Below are 18,887 nucleotides of genomic sequence, written 5' to 3'. Positions count from 1 at the left end.
TCATCATGATCTTTTCCACAGTAATAATAACCTCTCACCAAGATGGCCACACATAAGGGTAGGGTTGGCTTATGTATAACTAAACACTTTCTCTCTACCCTCCATTGATAAGAAAAAAAAAAAAAAACTTTCACTGTGTTTCAAATGAGTATAAGGCAAAAAAGAAATAAAATTCTGACTGGGCATGTCAACTTCCAAGCAATCCATTCTCATAAAGTGGGATGGTCTGCAGCTTAATAATTCATTTTTAAATATCCCATACACACTGTAATTGGGAACCAGCTCTACAAGCAGAACTGTCTTCAGCTGAAGAGAGTGGAACAGCTAACCATTTCTCACTCTCAGATGTCTACCTTGTAGTCTCTTCCTGCTGTTCTGAAGAGGCAAGCAGGTCTTCACCTCTCTCTCTCTCCTCACCCTTACTGTTCTCCTAATAAAATTCTGCACTCAAAAACAAACAAAAAAAATCCCCAAAGTGGTGTAGGAGGTCATTCTGTATTTGTGCTGCTTTCATTGGTTGAATAAAGAAACTGCCTTGGCCTTTTGAAAGGGAAGAGCTTAGGTAGGCGTGGAAAAGAGAACTGAATGCTGGGAGGAAGAAGGGCAGTGTGGCAGACACTATGGTTCTCTTGCCCAAGATGGTCGCGGGTTAGACTCGTGCCGGTAAGCCACAGTCAAGAGATACACCTTAATGGAGATGGGTTAAACTAATATGTGAGAGTTAGCCAATAAGAGGCTAGAAATAATGGGCCAGGCAGTGATTTAATTAATACAGTTTCTGTGTGGTTATTTCAGGGGTTAAGCTAGCCAGGCAGCAGGACGCAGCCCACGCTCCTCCTCACAACAAGAAGTCCACCTTGAAGCATTCTAAAATCTACTTTCCCAGTCCCTTCCCACATAATACTGTCACACAAAAAACTCACTACTGAGATTCACATCTTAGGATGTGTCGAATCAAAAAAGACACAGTACTGCTTCTTTTGAATAAACCCAACACAGAGAAACTAAAACTCTTCCAGCACTCATGAAACTATTACACAACGACGTTCCAGAATCTGGAAGATGAGAGGGAGGAGAATAGGGTACTATAGTCAAGTTCCTCCCTTTACTCTGCACATCTGCTCCACTTGCCTGTTCACTCAAGCTGTGATTCACAAGCTGGTTTCTGGACCAGATGCTACAGCATCACCCAGGAACTTACAGAAATGCAAATTAGGTGCAGTCTGGCAGCTTCTGCCAGGAAGCTGGCCAAATAGCACAAATATTAATAAGCCCTCGGTGTCTTTCCAATACCTGGTATATAGATATTCTATTGAGAGCTCACGAGGTGGGAACAGGTTCTTATGACATTTAAAGCTCCATGAACAGAAAAAAAAGTATGTTACTCAATTAATGGCTTTTAATTCCTCTTACTATTAATACTTTCGGTTTTGGTCATATGCAAACCAGTGACATGGTGTTTTGATTTTTAAAGAAAAAACAATTTAAGGGTACTGCACATATTTTTAAATCTCCTGTCCTGTAATCACCCATCATATCAACCATGCATTGACCTTTCCTTTAGGATTTGCAAAAATCAGAATATCCAAAGTTAATTCTATGTATAATCATACAGTCAGTAAACAATACATTCATTACAATAGTTAATGAACTTAACTGGATCAATGTTATAAAAGAGATCGGAGAATAAGTCATTTAATTAAAATGGGCTCTCAATATTTAGCAGAGTATAGCCGAAACTGCAGGGCCCTAGCAGACCACCTCATAGTATCCACACCAGGACAAATAAACAAAAAAGTTAAAAGTCTTCCAATCCAGATATGAGGGCACACATTTAAAAAAAATTTACTACTACTAATAATCAAAACCTAAAGTGCTTTTGTAAACTCAGTGAAAGGAGCCAGAATGCCAGTTTGTTAATTATTGTAGATAACTGAAATTTTGTTTATAAATTTATAGAGAAGAAAATATACTTTAAAAAAAGAAGATACTTACTTAAAATTTCATCTATATTCTCTGAATCAAGACTTGTTATTTCAGCTGTTATAGGTGTAAAAATCGAAGTTACCTGAAAAATTTAAATATGTAAAATTAAAAACATTTCCATAAAAAGCAAAGCAGTCTAAAACAAATTAATAAGGTTGGCTCTATTTGTTTTTAGAATATTGTCTACCAATTGACTGATTATTAGCTATCCTGACCTTCATTAGGTCAATAAAATAGGAGATATTTAACTTCCTGAGCCTAGAAATTGATCAAAGAATTCCAACACCTCCAAATAGCTTATAAATAACTATGAAAATTATGAATTTATCCAGCTGTTTTGAAAGTAGTATTATAGAACTAAGTTCACTGATTCGAGCCTGCATGCATCTAAGAGACTGGGGAAGGCTGGAGGAAGACCTGACGGTAGAGCCTTGTACTGCTTCCCCTTCTGTGATAAAGACACCATGCTAAGTGTCAGGAAAGGATGTTTTCACTTTCACTTTAGTGTGGAATCCAAGTTCTAGCTTGTTCAAGAGTATCTAGCCTAGCATCTGCAACACAGAGAAACGATGAAATTTTAAACCAAAGTAGCAAAGTTTCACTTATTTTAGAGAGTATTAATTATTCTCAGGGGTCCTCTGTTCGGAGCAGAGTTCATATATGAGAATTCATTCATGGAGTCACTGCAGCACAGAGAGTGAAAACTACTGTCAGGTTCTAGTCAAATAACAGTCGGGCACTCCTCTGGATGCTACCGCGGACACAGTTCTCACAACGTGACAATTCAAACTTTAGTAATTCGTCAATAACTCAATGATATACAGGCACGTTGATGCACGGACTACTATAGGTTTACTCACTCATCTTAAAACAAGGCTAAGGCTACCACCAAGCTTGCCTCCAAGTCACTATGAGGTCTATAACCAATAACTTGACTACAACTGCCAGCAACAGATAAATCATTCTCTCTTAAAAGCAAGCTTAAGTGATTGCAAATATCTAAATAATCTGATTTTAGAAATGTTTCAAAGTTAGTTGGGAAGAGTAGATTCCTTCCTGTGACCACTGACGTAGCTCAAGGCACATTAGATTCTATCTGGCATTTGAGAAAACAGATGCAGAAAGTCTCTCTGCCCTTCTTCCTTCTCCCAACCCAGCCTTAAAAATATTCTCTGACCTAAAGTAGGCTGTATGACCCACATTAGCTTGAGCAGCGGTTCTCACATTGTGGGTCGTGACCCTTTTGGGGTTTGTATATCAGACAGCCTGCATATCACATATTTACATAACAATAACAGTAGCAAACTTATGAAGTAACAACAAAATAAGTATATGGTTTGGGGGTCACCGTCACATGGGAAACTAGTTAGTAGTCACAGCCTCAGGAAGGTTGAGAATATCCTAGGCCTGGAGGAAAAGATGGCTCCCCATTTCTGAAAATGGAAACTCCAAGAAATCTGAACTCAGACCTTGTTGGGGTCCACTTGGGACATAACCACTTCTTTCTACAGAACTCTGCAAAGGGAGAATATGTTTCCCTGCTTCTTTCTTTAGACTGCATTAAATAAGCCTGTCTCGGTCTTTTGTTACAAAGGTCTTAAAACTTAGAAATCTTCTCCTATACATAAACACCAAAAGAGTGTTCCCATATACATTTATGACCAATCTAAAATAACTGTGGAACTTAATTATATTAGAAAAGTAAGATTTATAATTGTGTGATGGTGGAAAAAAACCTATAGAAACAAACAAACAAAAAAATCACAGAGCAATAGTGCTGATTACTATCAAAGTCAAGTCATTAAATAACAGAATTTACCAAGTATCTATTAGGTAACAAGGGCACAAATGTCTATATGATACAACTTGTCTCATAAGCTATCAAACTAGGAGCAAAGAGAATGGCAAAATGTGTTAAATGCTAAGGCTAAAGATAAAAATGGGAGGAGTTGGAGGAGAGGAAAGCATGATCAGAATATACCATATGAAAAAATTTTATTTTCAATAAAAAAGAAAACAAAATTTAACAAAAAGAAGATATGATCTCTGCATAATCCAAGGAAGCCTCTTTTTCAGAAGTTACCTATTAAAATATACACTTTCACTGGACCTTATGGCATATGCCTTTAATCTCAGCACTTGGGAATCATAGGCAAATGAACAGAAGGAACTCTTTGTTCCAGGTCAGCCATGGCTACAGAGTAAGACCCTGTCTCAAAAAGAAAAAAAAAAAAATGCTTGCAGAAAGTAAAACATTTACATTCTGAATTTAATTGTTTTTTTATTTTGAAATAGTTACATGACAATATATTTATATAATAGGTAATAAAGAAAATGAGGTAGTAATTGATTTGCCTGTAATAAATAGGCAACCACTACTTAAAAACACTGTACTGGGACATATGCAATTGATGAGACTGCATAGCTAGGAGATGAATTTGTTACATGGACCCACAGCAAGAGAAGTGCTTCTGACTCGATGGTCTCTCCTCCCTTTAGGGAGTAAAGGGGGTTTTCTGTTACCATTAGCATTTCTATTAATATACAATATGGAAAGTTTATTTGACTCGTTACCAAGCTCCACCAGACTGACAGATTGTTTCTCTTTATATCAGCCCTGGGATAAATAAAGGCTCTTGGGAAAACACCTTTATGCATCAAATGCTATAGCATTCACATGAAATAAAGATAAGTGGGCACAGATAAGAAGGGAAGCAAGGACTCATTAGACTAAGTAAACGTTTCAATTTTAAAAAAATAAACTAAAAATACACACATGCACATACACACAGAAGGGGAAGGGGGAGAATTTTAAACAGTAGATCTTAACAGTCATGGAGAACACAGTCTCTAATGTAAAATATTATAAACGTCACAGGCAATCAATATATATAAGGATAGACATAAACTCAAAAGTACTTTACAACTTAAGTTGTTCTCCCCAATTCTTTATATCATTTTTTTGTCACTGCAATTGTGGAACACACATTAAGTATACCAACTACTTACAAGTCAGTCTGGCACGTCTAGTATTGTGATCTTACATAAAGAAGGGCATTCAAGTATTTAAATAAAGTAAAAAACTCAGTATTTAAAAATCTTTCAGTGGGGCTAGTGAGACAGCTCAGGGGTAAAGAGGCTTGCCACAAGCTTGATGGCCTCAGTTCAGTCTCTGGAACTAACATAGTAGGAAGAGAAAAACTCACACAAGATGTTCTCTGACATCCATACCATGTAGAAAAGAAGCGGGGAGGGAGGGACAAACAGTATTTTTAAAATTTTCCAATAGTAGGAGCTTCTTCAGCATTACTTAGAGGGTTTTTAAAACTGAGATACTTGTGGAAACCACAAAATCCTTCCTTTTGTTACCCTGCCTACCTTCCTTCAAGGCTACCTGCCTGGCTAGTGAAGCCAGTACTTGAAAAAACTGGAACTGTGTGGTGGTGGTGCACACCTTTAATTCCAACTCTCGAGAGGGAGAGGCAGGTGGATCTCTGTGAGTTCGAGGCCAGTCTGGTCTACAAAGCAAGTTCCAGGACAGCTAGGACTCTTTCACAGAGAAACCCTGTCTTGAAAAACAAAACAAAAAAAAAAAAACAACAACAAAAACAAAAAAATCCCAACACCTAGATCTCGGCCCAAGCATGCTCCACTCTTTGCTTCTCTATCCACACAAAGCCTACTCTACTGGGCAGAGTAGACTACTAAACTACCACACAATCATCCTTTAAGGTGTCTTTCTTCATAGAAAGTGGCTTTCCTTTCTCAATAGCCCCGTATGCTGAATGGTGTGGGAATATAAAAAGATCTGAAAAAGTAGTCAAAATCAATAGGAGTTACTGAGAAACTAAACTGCTCTTTAGATTAGCTATCACATTGAAATGCTGATAACACGCTAAAGTGAAGTATTTCAGGAATAAATTTGGAAAATGTTTTATTAACCACTCTCTCACTATTAAATCAAGTTTTAATTGCTGTAATACTAACATATATTGGTCCTCACTGCTGCAACATGTGTGTGTTCTTGCACCCAGTGTTAAGCCTCAGTGTTGTCTCTCTTTTTGAAAGAGGCACTAATCCATCAGGTCCTCCTTTAGAATTAAGAATAAATCTTGAATTTAAAAAAAAGAATAAATCAACAGTAATACTGAAGGTGACTTGTTTTAAATAATTTTATATCAATTGTACATACTTTAAGAAATAAAAACAATTTCCTAGTTTATTATCACCAAAGTTTCCATCCAAATATATTCTTAATGGGAACTATTATGAAGTCTCCAAACTGAGTATCTTCCATGGAGGCCAAACTAATATTTCTGGATAGGGTTTCGTGTGCAGCAATTCCTCTGACAACAAACCTCCAAAGGTTTTCTGTCCACAGCACAGAAGTCTAACTCCACTACCAAGCATCCAGTACCACTCACCAACAGTTGCACCTTCCTTCTGGGTTACTGCTTTCCACTGATACCCTATGCGCCAACTAAAATGAACTACAGTTACACATTCTAACTGGACCAAGTAGCGCATGCTTGTAATTGTTACACCCTGGGGACTCCAGCAGGAGGATCACAAGCTTTAGGACAGCCTAGGCTATACAGTGAGATCCTGCCTCAAGTAATAAATTCATATTCATTCTCCATACACACACATCAGACACCAATAAATAAACTCTAGCTTTTTTATGAGGCCCCGGGATTAAGTCCGTTGTCTTGGAGTTTTATATAGTTAATGCCAACCCTTTCCCTCTACAAGCAGGGGTTTTTTGCTTTGTTTTGTTTGTTGGTGGTTTTTCGAGACAGGGTTTCTCTGTGTAATAGTCCTGGATGTCTTGGAGCTCACTTTGTAGACCAGGTTGGCCTCAAACTCACTGAGATCTGTCTATTGGTAGTTTTCTAGGCAAAAAGTTATAAAAGTCATCATAGCAGAAGACTCTTAGTAACTGAAAGGAACTGTACAGAACTCTTTACATGACATCCTCACCTAACATGTGAAGATGAGAACAGAGAGAGAGTGAACAGAGGAGTAAGGCTGTGGCTGTTGAGCCAGTCACTAGCCGCTCTATGTACTGGCAACACTAAGCTCTGCTCAAGAGAACAAAACCAGCAACTCAGAACTGCTGTATGACCAACCAAAGGTCACTCACAAGTAGTCCAGATCCTTTAAGTTATAAATTCAGAAATGCAAAAAGTTTACAGTGCCTGCAATTCCTAAAATACATCTCACTCTTCTCCTGCCTCCATTCTTTGCTCGTGCCATGCACAATCACTGCTGGAACAGGCAGGAAAGGCTACCTAGTTTTTAGTATCCGAGTCAGAGACTCTCTTCATGGCCCCAGATGACATGATTCATCTCTCCATGTTCACACCTACAGCGCTTGCTACAAAGCATCAACATTTTATTCTTAGATGAGAAATGGGAGAAAGCGGTAAAGGAGAATAGTCAACAAATATTTTTAGCAAGTTTGAGAAGAGTAAGGTTAAAACAAGGAATGTGACAATTTGGACTTAATTATTTGACAGAGAAAACACAATGTTTGTTGAAAATTTGGAGACCTAGAACAAATATCAGAAGCAACCTACCCTGCCCATCACAAGACCTCCTCTGCATCTCTGCTCAACAGCTGCCCTGAAACCCCAGCAAGACCTCCTTTCAGTTCCCTTTACAGTTTGGCATGGTTCCAGATATTCCAATACACAGTCGTCTACTAAAACTTACCATACAGCATGGTGACTAGAGTTAATAACAATGCACTTAAAAACTGATGAGCAATTAGATCACAAATGCTCAGATCACAAAAAAAAATGGTATGTAAGATGATGGATATGGAAATTAGTTTGATTGAATAATTTCATAAAGTATACATACATCAAAACATTACAATGTAAACTGTACATACACATAATCCTTATTTGCTGGTTATACCTTAATGAAGCTGAGGGAAAATAACAGACTCATCAATAAATCATTACTAAAAAGAGAACAGCCACATCACACTAGTCAGTAGAAACCAACAACTGTACCGCATCATCTGCAAGGACGGCCCAAGGCTGATAAAATATTAGGCACACGTAATTATCAAATATCTGTTCTGTTAGTGAGATTCGTGTTCACGGATGTGTTTTCCATCTAATAATCAGGGAGTTTAGGAAACAAGAAGTATTTCTGCTGCATTTGTTTAAAGACCAGTATCTTAAAACCTCACTGTTTAGTGGGGCCTTTGGCCCTATAGCATTGGTATTACCTGAGAATTTGGGCGGTCCCAGCCCAGGCCCAATAAATACAAACTTTCATTTTGATACAATCTCCAGATGATTTTTATGCACACTAAAGTTTAGGATTCACTGTTTTAGAAAACAAAAGCTTTTTACTCTAGTGACAAGCATATATATCCATTTAAAACTCTGTACAGTTTGTAGTCCTCAAATATAAACACAATCAACAAATTTGTGATAACTCTATAGTGACATGCAGATTGCATGACTTCATAAATATGGAAAATCTGCAATTTTATTAGAAACTTACATGTTATTCTTGTAAACTATATTGCCTTATCCTTAAAAATAATTTGAAAGGCTATTTCCTCATCAAATTACTGGAGTGACAGCTTGAATAGAGGATGTTTTCTCCCTGTGCACTGCTGCTGCCAATGGGCATCATGTCCATCAGACATTCTGTAGCAAGATCCTCAAGATCCTTTACGAGGTGCTTGCTGTGTCTCCCTTATAGCAGAAATAAGTGAGTATCAAGCAATAGCTCTCTCGCATTTCTAATCCATATTGACAGTCAGTCTGCCACCTCAAGTCCTAATGCCATAGAGCACAGGCTGCTGCTTGTCCCTGGAGGCCACTTTCCCGACTGCAATGCCAGTGTACGCCGACTCTCAGTTTTGCATTAAGCTGGTGGACAACAAAAACATAAAAGGTTTGCAGTTGGCTGTAAGGAGCAGGAGCTGAAAGGCCCCTGGAGAAAAGAAGCTGAGGCTGACAGGAACTAAGGGCCTTGAAGTTGGCTATCAATCAAGGCACATCTCATGGTGCTAGTATGCTCAAGAGTAATATAGTGAACTACAAGTCCAAAGAGAAAGGAAAAACAGAACAAAGTATCTAAGACTCGGAAGCTATTTTTAACCCTTAGTTTGCTCAGTGGTACAGTCTTCTTACAGTATCACAGAAACCTATTACGGCACCATCAGAAGCAATCTGTATTTATGAACAAGCGTCACAACAATAAAAAACAGTCTCCATTAACTGAAAACACATGCAGATATTAGGAAAGGTAATTTTTTACCTACCCTTTTCTAATACATCCAAACTCAGATATCAGTAATATAATCTCCAATCTCAAACTAAGCCAGTAAAACAGCCACAGGCAAATACAAAGAAATAAAAGTTGCAGCAATTTATACATTTTGCTACTGTTTGAACACACATGGATTTCCAATAAAAACTGATATCAGCTGTTGGTTGTCTTCACTATATCTAAACATGGGATGAACTAAATTAACTGGAATACAAGACAGTGCAGTTCTCTGACCTTCAGAGGGGATGTTCTTAGTATAAAATGATCTCATGGCCAGGGATGAGAGTCTTAAGGTGTGGAAAAAAATTATTTTCTGAAAAAAAAAATCACATTTTGTTTTTCTAGAACCCAAATTTTGAGCAACTAACAAAGAGAAATTTGGAGAAGAGTCAAGATCACAACTGTATTCTTTCCTGTATACACCCTGGAACCTGGGGATGAGGGGTGGTGGCCATGAGGAGATAATGTTCAGTGTATAGTAGTCTCCCATAGTATGCAGCACTGTTCCTTCGAGTTATATGCTAGAAAAATATCTGCAAATATATGCCAAGAGAAATTCTAACTGTTCTTTGGGCCACACTGTATTTTCTTCCCAAAATGCCTGATAAAAGAAAGATCCCTTCAGAGCGTTACAGCTTAGTTCTAAAATGGTCCCCAAAGGCCAGGAAGGTTTGCTAGCCAGACTGTGACTTCACTGGGAGGCGGTAGAACGTCACATGAAGGCATGATAGAAGGAAGTTAGGTCAAGGAGGCAGTAGGGTAGGGTATTGGCCCTGTTACGTGCCAATGATGAGCTGTCATGATGAGCTTATTAACAAATTGCATCAAGGCCTGAGGGCAAGAAAATCAACCAACTATGGACCAAAACATTTGAAGCCATGAGCCAAAATAAATCTTTCTGCCACACTTCAATAAGACTTGAGTTAATTTAACATAAACAACTTAATGTTATTACTGAACAACCTTACCACTAAAAGTTACACAAGTCAGTATCACTTGCTCATAAGGTACAATGGGAAACAGTCATCTGTGAAGTGATTAACAACAAAAAGATAGGATTTGACTCTATGCAAGTCCACAGGTGTACAGGAAATACTGAATATAGGGAAACATGTAAAATGACACCAAGAAAAAAAAAAAAAAACGAGCAAGCAGCTAGTACTAGAAAACAGAATTTTAATGAAAAAAAAAATGGCAGGCTAACTTCTTTTGAATTTTCATAGGAAATGGATGCTGAAACAGGGAGTCAATATTTGAAAGATAAAGAAGGGTTGAAGAAGCAGTACCAGGAAGGGAAGACAGCCAACATTTTATAGTGGGTAAGATAGAATGCATCAATGTTTTTGAATACTAAACTTTGGAAATACCATATTTTTACTTAGCTTTAAAAAAAACTTCAAGGTTTATACTAAATAGACCCTGTTTTCTCCTAATTATATAGCAAATCTTTTAATCCTACTTGCCAGCTTTTACTGTTAGTGCATATATTTCTACACTGCAAAATGTGAACACATGCCAAAGAATGCCTTTATTTCACTATTAAACATGTATTTTGGAATGCATAGCCATGAGTGAAGAACAGTTCTTTACTGAAGTGCCTGGCTACTTGTTTTCTACACTAAGTTCTAGAATGATTCTTGGACTTTCTAATTTCTTATTCTTAAGCAGAGTACTAAATTCTAGGATAAAATCATGTTCATTACCAAATCCCATGACTCTATTATCACCCAGACCTATAGTACTAATCCACTAGTTTTAGAATCTGTGCTTTCATAACCATACAGTAAATTTTACACTGTAAAACTGTGTCCTTAGTTTTCTAAGATGTTCTTTTTTTTTCTGCATTTTGCCTTGCACTCTACCTTGTTACTAAGTAAGATGGGGGTCCTGGGTTTTTTATTGCTCATATTTGCTTTTTACTTCTAATATTTTGGGATCACATTCTTTTTATAGGTATGTGTGTTTTTCAGAAAAGAATAGCTAGGTTATACTTTGGGCTTTAACATAAAAAATTGTAATAGATCAGTTAAACCTGTTATGGTCACTGACACAGTAGGTATGTTTCATTTATTTCTGCTTCTATTCTAATTCTCTTGTCCTACTTCTAATTCCTACTAGCTGCTGCTTCTTCTAACAGGAGCCTTGAAGTGAAAAAAAAATTACAAAAGTTACCTCTCATTGGTAAGCACATTCCTAGGACAAATGATAAGGAGCTGAGCCATTGCCATAATGACACATGGTTACAGGAGTAAGATTGTGACCAGCCAGTTTCCAATGACAAACTTTGAGACATAGTCAGCAGACTGGCATGTAAATAATTGGCATAATTTTCTCTTTTTTTTAATTGTTTTTATTGAGCTATATATTTTTCTCTGCTTTCCTTCCTTCCTCTCCCCTCCCCTTCTACCCTTTCCCTGGTTCCCATGCTCCCAATTTCCTCAGGAGATCTTCTTTTTCTACTTGCCATATACATTAGATACACATATGGCATGCTTTGTGTAGCAACCTTGGTTGGACACCTGACCTTGTGCATAGCTGTAAGGGTTTAAATTTATCATTTACTCACAAAAAGTCTTTAGTCTAGTTTGAACTTGCTTTGAGGGGAAAATGAGCTAATTGTGTGCAGTTAGTGGTCAAAAGAAACAAAGCAGGCTTTTAAGTGTGTACAGCAATCATGGGACAAATCGATCTAGGCATGAAGCATGTCCTAGTATATTTTTATAAATCAAAATTATAAAACTAAATGAAAAGTCATCTTCCTGACCACCCACAGATATATGTGCCTGTAAGACTGAAATGTAATCATGAGATTACATATACATATTACATGATTCCTGGTAATGGGGAGATAACATAGCTGTTATTGCACAAGTGAAATTACAGATGAAAGCAACAGTTTCCAGAGTCAGTGGTCCTGCAAGCCCCGCCTAGCAGGGTTCCTCCATCTGAGAATAATTTATCTGGTGGGTTGACATCTGGATTATCAACTGCCACAAGCTGTAATTGCATCATGGCCCACAGTAGCTCCCAATAAACACTCCTGACAGAAGTATATGAGGGCTGATACAAACTAGAGCCATTTGAGAAGAGGGACCCTCAACGGAGAAATGCCCTCACCAGACACCCCTGGGCTGCATTTTCTTAGTTGATATTGATGTGGAAGAGTCCAGCTCACTATGTGGTGTCATCCCTGTGCTGGTGGTCCTGCGTTCTATAAGAAAACAGACTGAGCAAGCCACAGGGAGCAGGCTAGTAAGTAGTACTTCTCTCCACAGCCTCTGCTCCTGCCTTAAGTTCCTCTCCTGACTTCGCTCAGTGAAGGAGTGTGACCTGAGAGTGGCAAACAGAGAAAAACCCTTTCCTCTCCAGGCTGTTTATATTCATGGTGCTTTGTCATGGCAATGGAAACCTTGACTAAAACAAAGTGGATAATGCTCTTTTAGCACTACTTTTTAAATTAACATGTGATCACATTAATGTATTATGAAACTAATCCCCTGGAGTTATACTCAAAAGTATCAAAAAGGAAATATCACTGCCAGAGAACATAGTAACATTAAAGTATTTTTGAGAAACTTTTAGTTGTGTTTATATATCAGATTGCTGTGTAAAGTGTTTTTCTTTCTTTCTTTTTAATTTTTACTGTATGAATGTGTTACCTACATGTATGTCTGTTCTCCACATGTGTGCCAGGACTCTGTAAAGATCAGAAGCGGTCATAAATCCCCTGGAATAGGAGTTACAGGCAGTTGTGAGCTACTGTATGGACGCTGGATCAACTGGGTTCTCTACAAGAGCAGTCAGTGTTCTTAACTGCTGAGCTATCTATCTCTCCAGTCCCTCTAAAGTGTTTTTCTTATTCTAAATCGCCTTAAACAAACAAACAAAACCAAATCAAAAGTCTCTGTTGTGAAATGGCAACTCAAATTTCAATACTAAATTTTCACAGGCAAACCTTCTATGTTTTCCAAATTTTCCCTCACCTTGGTCAGGATATAACTGCTGATGCTTGCATATTTTTCCAACATGTGAAAATGATTCTTTGTGAAGTAGTATTTACTCTAGGGATGACCATGATCTTAATGTTTCTTGGGAAACAAATTCCACTGAGATGGGTATCTCAGCAACTCCAATAAATCTCAGAATATTAAGGTGCAAAGCAGCCATAGATATCTGTGGACAAAGAAAAGGCAAAGAAGTACATGCCCAGTGGTTACATGATGAGAGCCAGAGCCAACAGCAGAAACTCCTGCCTCCTGGCACACCACTCAAAGGTTGCATCAAATCACCAGATGGCTAAACTGTGGTTTAATCATAACCTCAACTAATTGTATAAAACAATTATAAATGCAATTAAGATTCTTATGAGAATTCATATTCAGGAATGAACAATAATTCAGTACCTATTTTTGTAATTTAAGTATGGATTATTTTTAAAAACATTTGATTACTGAATGTAAATTTTCTAAATTGTTTAATTTAACACATACTCTCTTAGCAAAGTTTTGGCTTTGTTACACGGAATTTATTCTTCAATCTACTGTTTCTTGGCTGAAACTAAACTGTTACCAGATCTTAATCACCAATTGATATATGGAATGCTTGTCCCCTCCTATATGGAAGTCCCAAACAGGATATTTATTCAATGGGCAGTTTTGAGATATCAGAATGAAGTTCAAACATTATTAAGCACTTCGTGTACTCCCTTATTTAATCAACACATGAAATAAAAATCAGAAGGATTCAACTGTCAGTTAAGTTTGTGAATGAGTCAGGGACTTAAACATGCATGGTCCCTCTTGCCTGACTTCATCCTTGTGTTTTATGTTGCGGTGGTTTTCCTTACCATTATTTAATATTCATTCAACAACTGTGAAATCAGTAGACAATGAAACAAAGGAAAGAATTACAGGTTTAAATATGGAAAATGAAGTAAATTTGCTACTCATCAAAAATGGCATAATTTATAGTCAAACTAAAAAAAAAATCGAACTACAAATAGAAAATGTGTAAGGTAAATTGCAGTATAAATTTAGTATACAAAGTTAAGAACATATTAAAAACAATATTAATAAAACTATATTTTCGAATCAGACTTTTAAAAATGAAAGGCCTTATCCATCCACCTATTTAAGAGGGGAAAAGGATGCAGACTCACAAAGGGCTGATGAGCATAAGAACCAGGCACCCCAAGGGGATTTCTGGGTTTCACAATGGCTCCACGGTTTGACAAGCTTTACCTTACAGAGGAAACACCTACTTGAAATGGACAAAAAGGAGGGAAATATCTACAATAAATTCAACCAATGTTAAGAAATGTGGGAAACAAAGGCAAACAAGAAAACAATTTTAGAAGTGCCAAAGAATATCAAAGGATACACCAATGGCAAAACGATACACCGACTTCATAGCTAGGGAAACATAAGCACTCTTTAATGTGTGGGCAGATTATGATTTATGTATGATGTGAATTATTATAATAAAAATGATGCTATGTGTGAAGGCTCACACCTGTGATTCTAACACATTAGGAAGCTGAAACAAGAGGACTGTTTGGGCCAAATAATTCCATGATATCCTGGGTGACAGAGTGAGCCTCTAGCTCAGTGGTTCTCAACATTCCTAACGTTGTGACCCTTTACTACAGTCCCTCATGGTACGGTGACCTCAACCATGAAATTATTTTGTTACTATTTCATAACTGTAATTTTGCTACTGTTATGGATCATAATGTAAAGATCTGATATACAGGGTATCTGACATGCGACCCTGTGAAAGGGTCACGACCCACAGGTTGAGAACCACTGTCCTAGCTCAAGAATGTCATAAATAAATAAGTAGTTCTCAATGTAACCTGGAAAAATTGCTACAATGTATTGTTAAGGGGAAAAATACTAGAGACTGAATGTAGTAACTAAATACTTGAAACCTTGATAGAGATTTCTGCCTCCTACAATGAGTCAGAAAAATGTTTCAAATCTAAGTGACCAGAGCTCAAAGGGGAACGTGACTATTTTAGGGCAGTGGATTACTGTTGCAGTCACCAGCCTTCTTCAGTTTCACTAGTGTGTGCCTTGCCACAGTCAATGGGAAACCAGCTGACAGAAATTAAGACTCCTTCACCTGACTGAAGGTGAAAGGCTTTCTACCAGCTAACAAGGAAAGTCAGGAAATTGTGTTTGACTGTCTTTCATACACAAGATAAACGTACCAAAAAAAAAAAAACCCACAAAGAACCAATAAAGAAAAAATCAGTTATTCTAATCAGTGAAGCAATGGTTATATGCATAAAGTTTTGAGGCAGTGTTCACATGATCTCCTTATGTCTTTCTTCCACCTCCTAAATGTGGGTCCTTTCTTTTTCCCTAACTAATAGAAATTTTAGAATGCGCCACTATGTACCAGGATTCTTCTTTGTTATTTGTTTATAATTCAAGGCTAACCTTGAACATCCCATCTTCCTGCATCAAAATTCTTTCTGATAGGATTATAAACAAAGACCACCACATTCAGTTTTATACCAGTTTTCATTGAACCTATAAACAAATTTGCTTAATGGCCAAATTTTACTAAAAGCAGTAAAGTACATGCTTCTGAATAAATAAGTTGATATCCCATCAGAAGCAATACTTAAGGGTAACGAGCATGTCTGTAAGTCAATCTCACAAGAGCAAATGAAACTGCAAAGCAGCTATTTAGAATCTTCCACACTCAAATAGTTTTTTCATCTTTTCGGTGACAAGTCGGAAGTAATAATCTTCTCTTCCTTTACCAAATTCAACTAGAGATGACACGTTTCTGAAGCATTATCATTTTCCACACACCTTATGTCAACTACAGCAGAAAGACCTCTGAAAGATTCCAAATGCTCAAGTAACAGACAGTTATCCCATGTGCAGTTAATGATACCTTTCACATACATAAAGAGAGGAAGGTGTCTCCCCACTCTCATTTGCACCACTTACAAGAAATTACCTGCTTTTGTATTAAAAGAACTGTATTTCAAGTTATATTTTCTGTTCTATCAATTATAATTATATTTTTCACTATCTTGATAAAACTATGTCCTAAGAACCAGAGGAAAGAGACAAGTTGATAAGTGCTTTATGAAATCACTATAATTTAGAATCAGACTTTAAAAAAATGACTCATCCACTCGGCTATTTCAGAGGGTCAAAGGATGCAGACCCACAGAGGATTGATCAGCACAAGAACCAGCCACTCCAAGAGGATTTCTGGGTTTCACAATGGCTCCATGGGTTTGACAAGCTTCCCCTCCCTACCCTTTATCTTACAAAGAAAACACCTCTCATATGTAGATAGGATACAAAGAATTTTATATAATATGATGACCTCACAGCCATGCAAAATAATTATGCCCAATTTTAAACTAGAAAACCCAGGCTCAGGAGAAGGAAAATGACATGGTATCTAGCACACAGCGAAGGGAGAGTCAGCAGTGGGTCTTCCAACTTCTAGTGTCACTGCACCTCCTAGTATTATCAGTCACTGTGGGCATCCAGACCCTAGAACTACTGCGATTCATCAACTCTCCCTCAAATACAGGTTCTTGACACTGTAAGTATTCAGGTAAAGAAGCCAGAAATTGATGTGGGATGTCCTTCTGTATATGTGTTGCTTTTATTGGTTAATGAATAAAGCTGTTTCATCCAATGGCTTAGCAAAGCAAAGCCAGGTGGGAAATCCCAACAGAGGTAAGAGACAAAGTAGACTGAAGGAGATAGATGCCAGAACTTTACCAGTAGGCCACAGCCTCATGGTGATATAGATTAACAGAAATGGTTTAATTTAAGATGTAAGAGCTAGCTAGGAATACACCTGAGCCACTGGTCAAACAGTGATGTGATTAATATAGTTTTTGTGATTATTTGAGTCTGGGCAGCTGGAAAGCAAATGAGTACTCTCCGTCTACAAGGAATGAAACATATCTGAAACATGCACAAATGTTTTACTGTAGTGATAACTTCTAAAAGTCATTTATTGTTATTTAAGAGATAAAGTTAGAATGTGTACATGAGAAACAAGAAAGAAAAGGGGAAGGGTGAGACCAGGATACATGTAGAGGTCAGAAGATAGCTGTGTAGATTGGTTCCTCCTTCTTCCTTTACCTAGGTTTCAGGGATCAGATTCAGGCAGTCAAGCTTGCATGCTAAGGGCTTATACCTGCCAAGCTATCTCACGGGCCCCAGTAACTTATTTTTACAGTTTACAGCATACATAATATCTCTTTACTTCATTACAATAACACTGAAGCTGAAGTAGGGATTATGACTGTTTTATAAACGAGAAAATACAGTTTAGTAGTGTCTAGCATATATTTAAAAATAAAAATATTACTGAATGCTTTTATTCAAGACTTAAATAAGCTACATAATTTGTCTAAATTTATAATAGAACATGGATAAAATACCCTATATTTCTAATAATTCTAAAACCAGTGAACTCTTCAAAAAATAAACCACACCTATCTTTATATACTATTTTCATAAATATACAACAGATTTAAATACAATACTCATTAGATAAAGCTAAAAGATAGAGCTTGGCAGACGTACATACTGAGGACCACATTCTAAGTTATCTTTTGTTAACACAATGACAATAGGTGGTATAATGACAGAGCTAGCTTTTGTTAGGACAGTGACGAGGATCAGAAGACCACAGGCACTGAAAACTAGTCATGGGAGCTTATTAATTCAGTGCACATAATTTTAATGAAACTAGACAGACATTGACTTCCTGACTCCCTCATCTTAACAGTATTTACTGAGTACCTGCTGTGTGGCAGAAGTCAGAAGAGTTCCCAGCATGGTTACAGGCACATTCATATCTCACTGTGTTCTAGGTCTTTACAGATGAGTTCCTGCCCCCTTCTATCAGCTGAGAAATTGGAGGCTCGGAAATAATCAATAACAGAACTAGGTAGGTAAATTAGCAGCCCTTTCCAAAGAGTAGGGAAGATTACCTATAAGCACACAGGTATCTTTTTGTCCTATGGCAATTTCCTCAGATTCTCAGAGATAAAACATTCCATCTTGGTGTGAAGCTTCCTATGACTCAGGATTTTTTTCTTTACTTTTTTTTTTTTTTCTGCTTTATGAGATAGCATTTCTCTGTAGCTTTGGAACCTGTCCTAGAATTAGTTCTTGTAGACCAGGCTGGCCTTGAACACAGAGATCCACCTGCTTTTGCCTCACAAGTGCTAGGATTAAAGGCGTGCGCCACCACTGCCTGGCTGACTCAAGGATGTTCTAAAACAAGATGACACACCACCTTACAGAGAAGCTCCTTAAAACTCAGTCAGCAAACAACTAACTCCAAAGCTTCCGATGTTCCTAAAATCCACTCTTCCTAAGTTTTAGAAGTAGTAAGCTCTGCAGAGAGCCGCTCTCAGAGCAGATAGCTACCCAGAGACCCCACCTGCAGAAAGACTGCGCTAGTGGATGCCACTCATGCCAGGCTGGACTTGTGTGCTGATGAGGTCTTCAAGTTATTTCTGCTCCCGTAACTCCTTACTTATACATCTGCAAGTAATCCCCTAAAACTCATTAGTTCACCAAGATGGACGTTAATGGTGTCCT

The 18,887-nt window shown here is 37.5% G+C and overlaps 1 protein-coding gene across 1 annotated transcript in view; it reads right to left on the bottom strand.

Moving 5' to 3' along the window:
* Positions 1 to 18,887, bottom strand: part of Erp44 (endoplasmic reticulum protein 44) — a 76,518-nt gene that overhangs the window by 45,925 nt on the left and 11,706 nt on the right. Inside the window, exon 2 of the mRNA XM_057790974.1 lies at positions 1,996 to 2,068. Coding sequence (XP_057646957.1) covers positions 1,996 to 2,068 — 73 coding nt within the window. The remainder of the gene's footprint in view (positions 1 to 1,995; positions 2,069 to 18,887) is intronic.

This window comes from Chionomys nivalis, chromosome 16, assembly GCF_950005125.1.
Source record: "Chionomys nivalis chromosome 16, mChiNiv1.1, whole genome shotgun sequence".
Lineage (NCBI taxonomy): Eukaryota > Metazoa > Chordata > Mammalia > Rodentia > Cricetidae > Chionomys > Chionomys nivalis.
The sequence above is the reverse complement of the archived record's forward strand: the minus strand, read 5'-3'. Positions and strand labels throughout refer to the sequence as shown.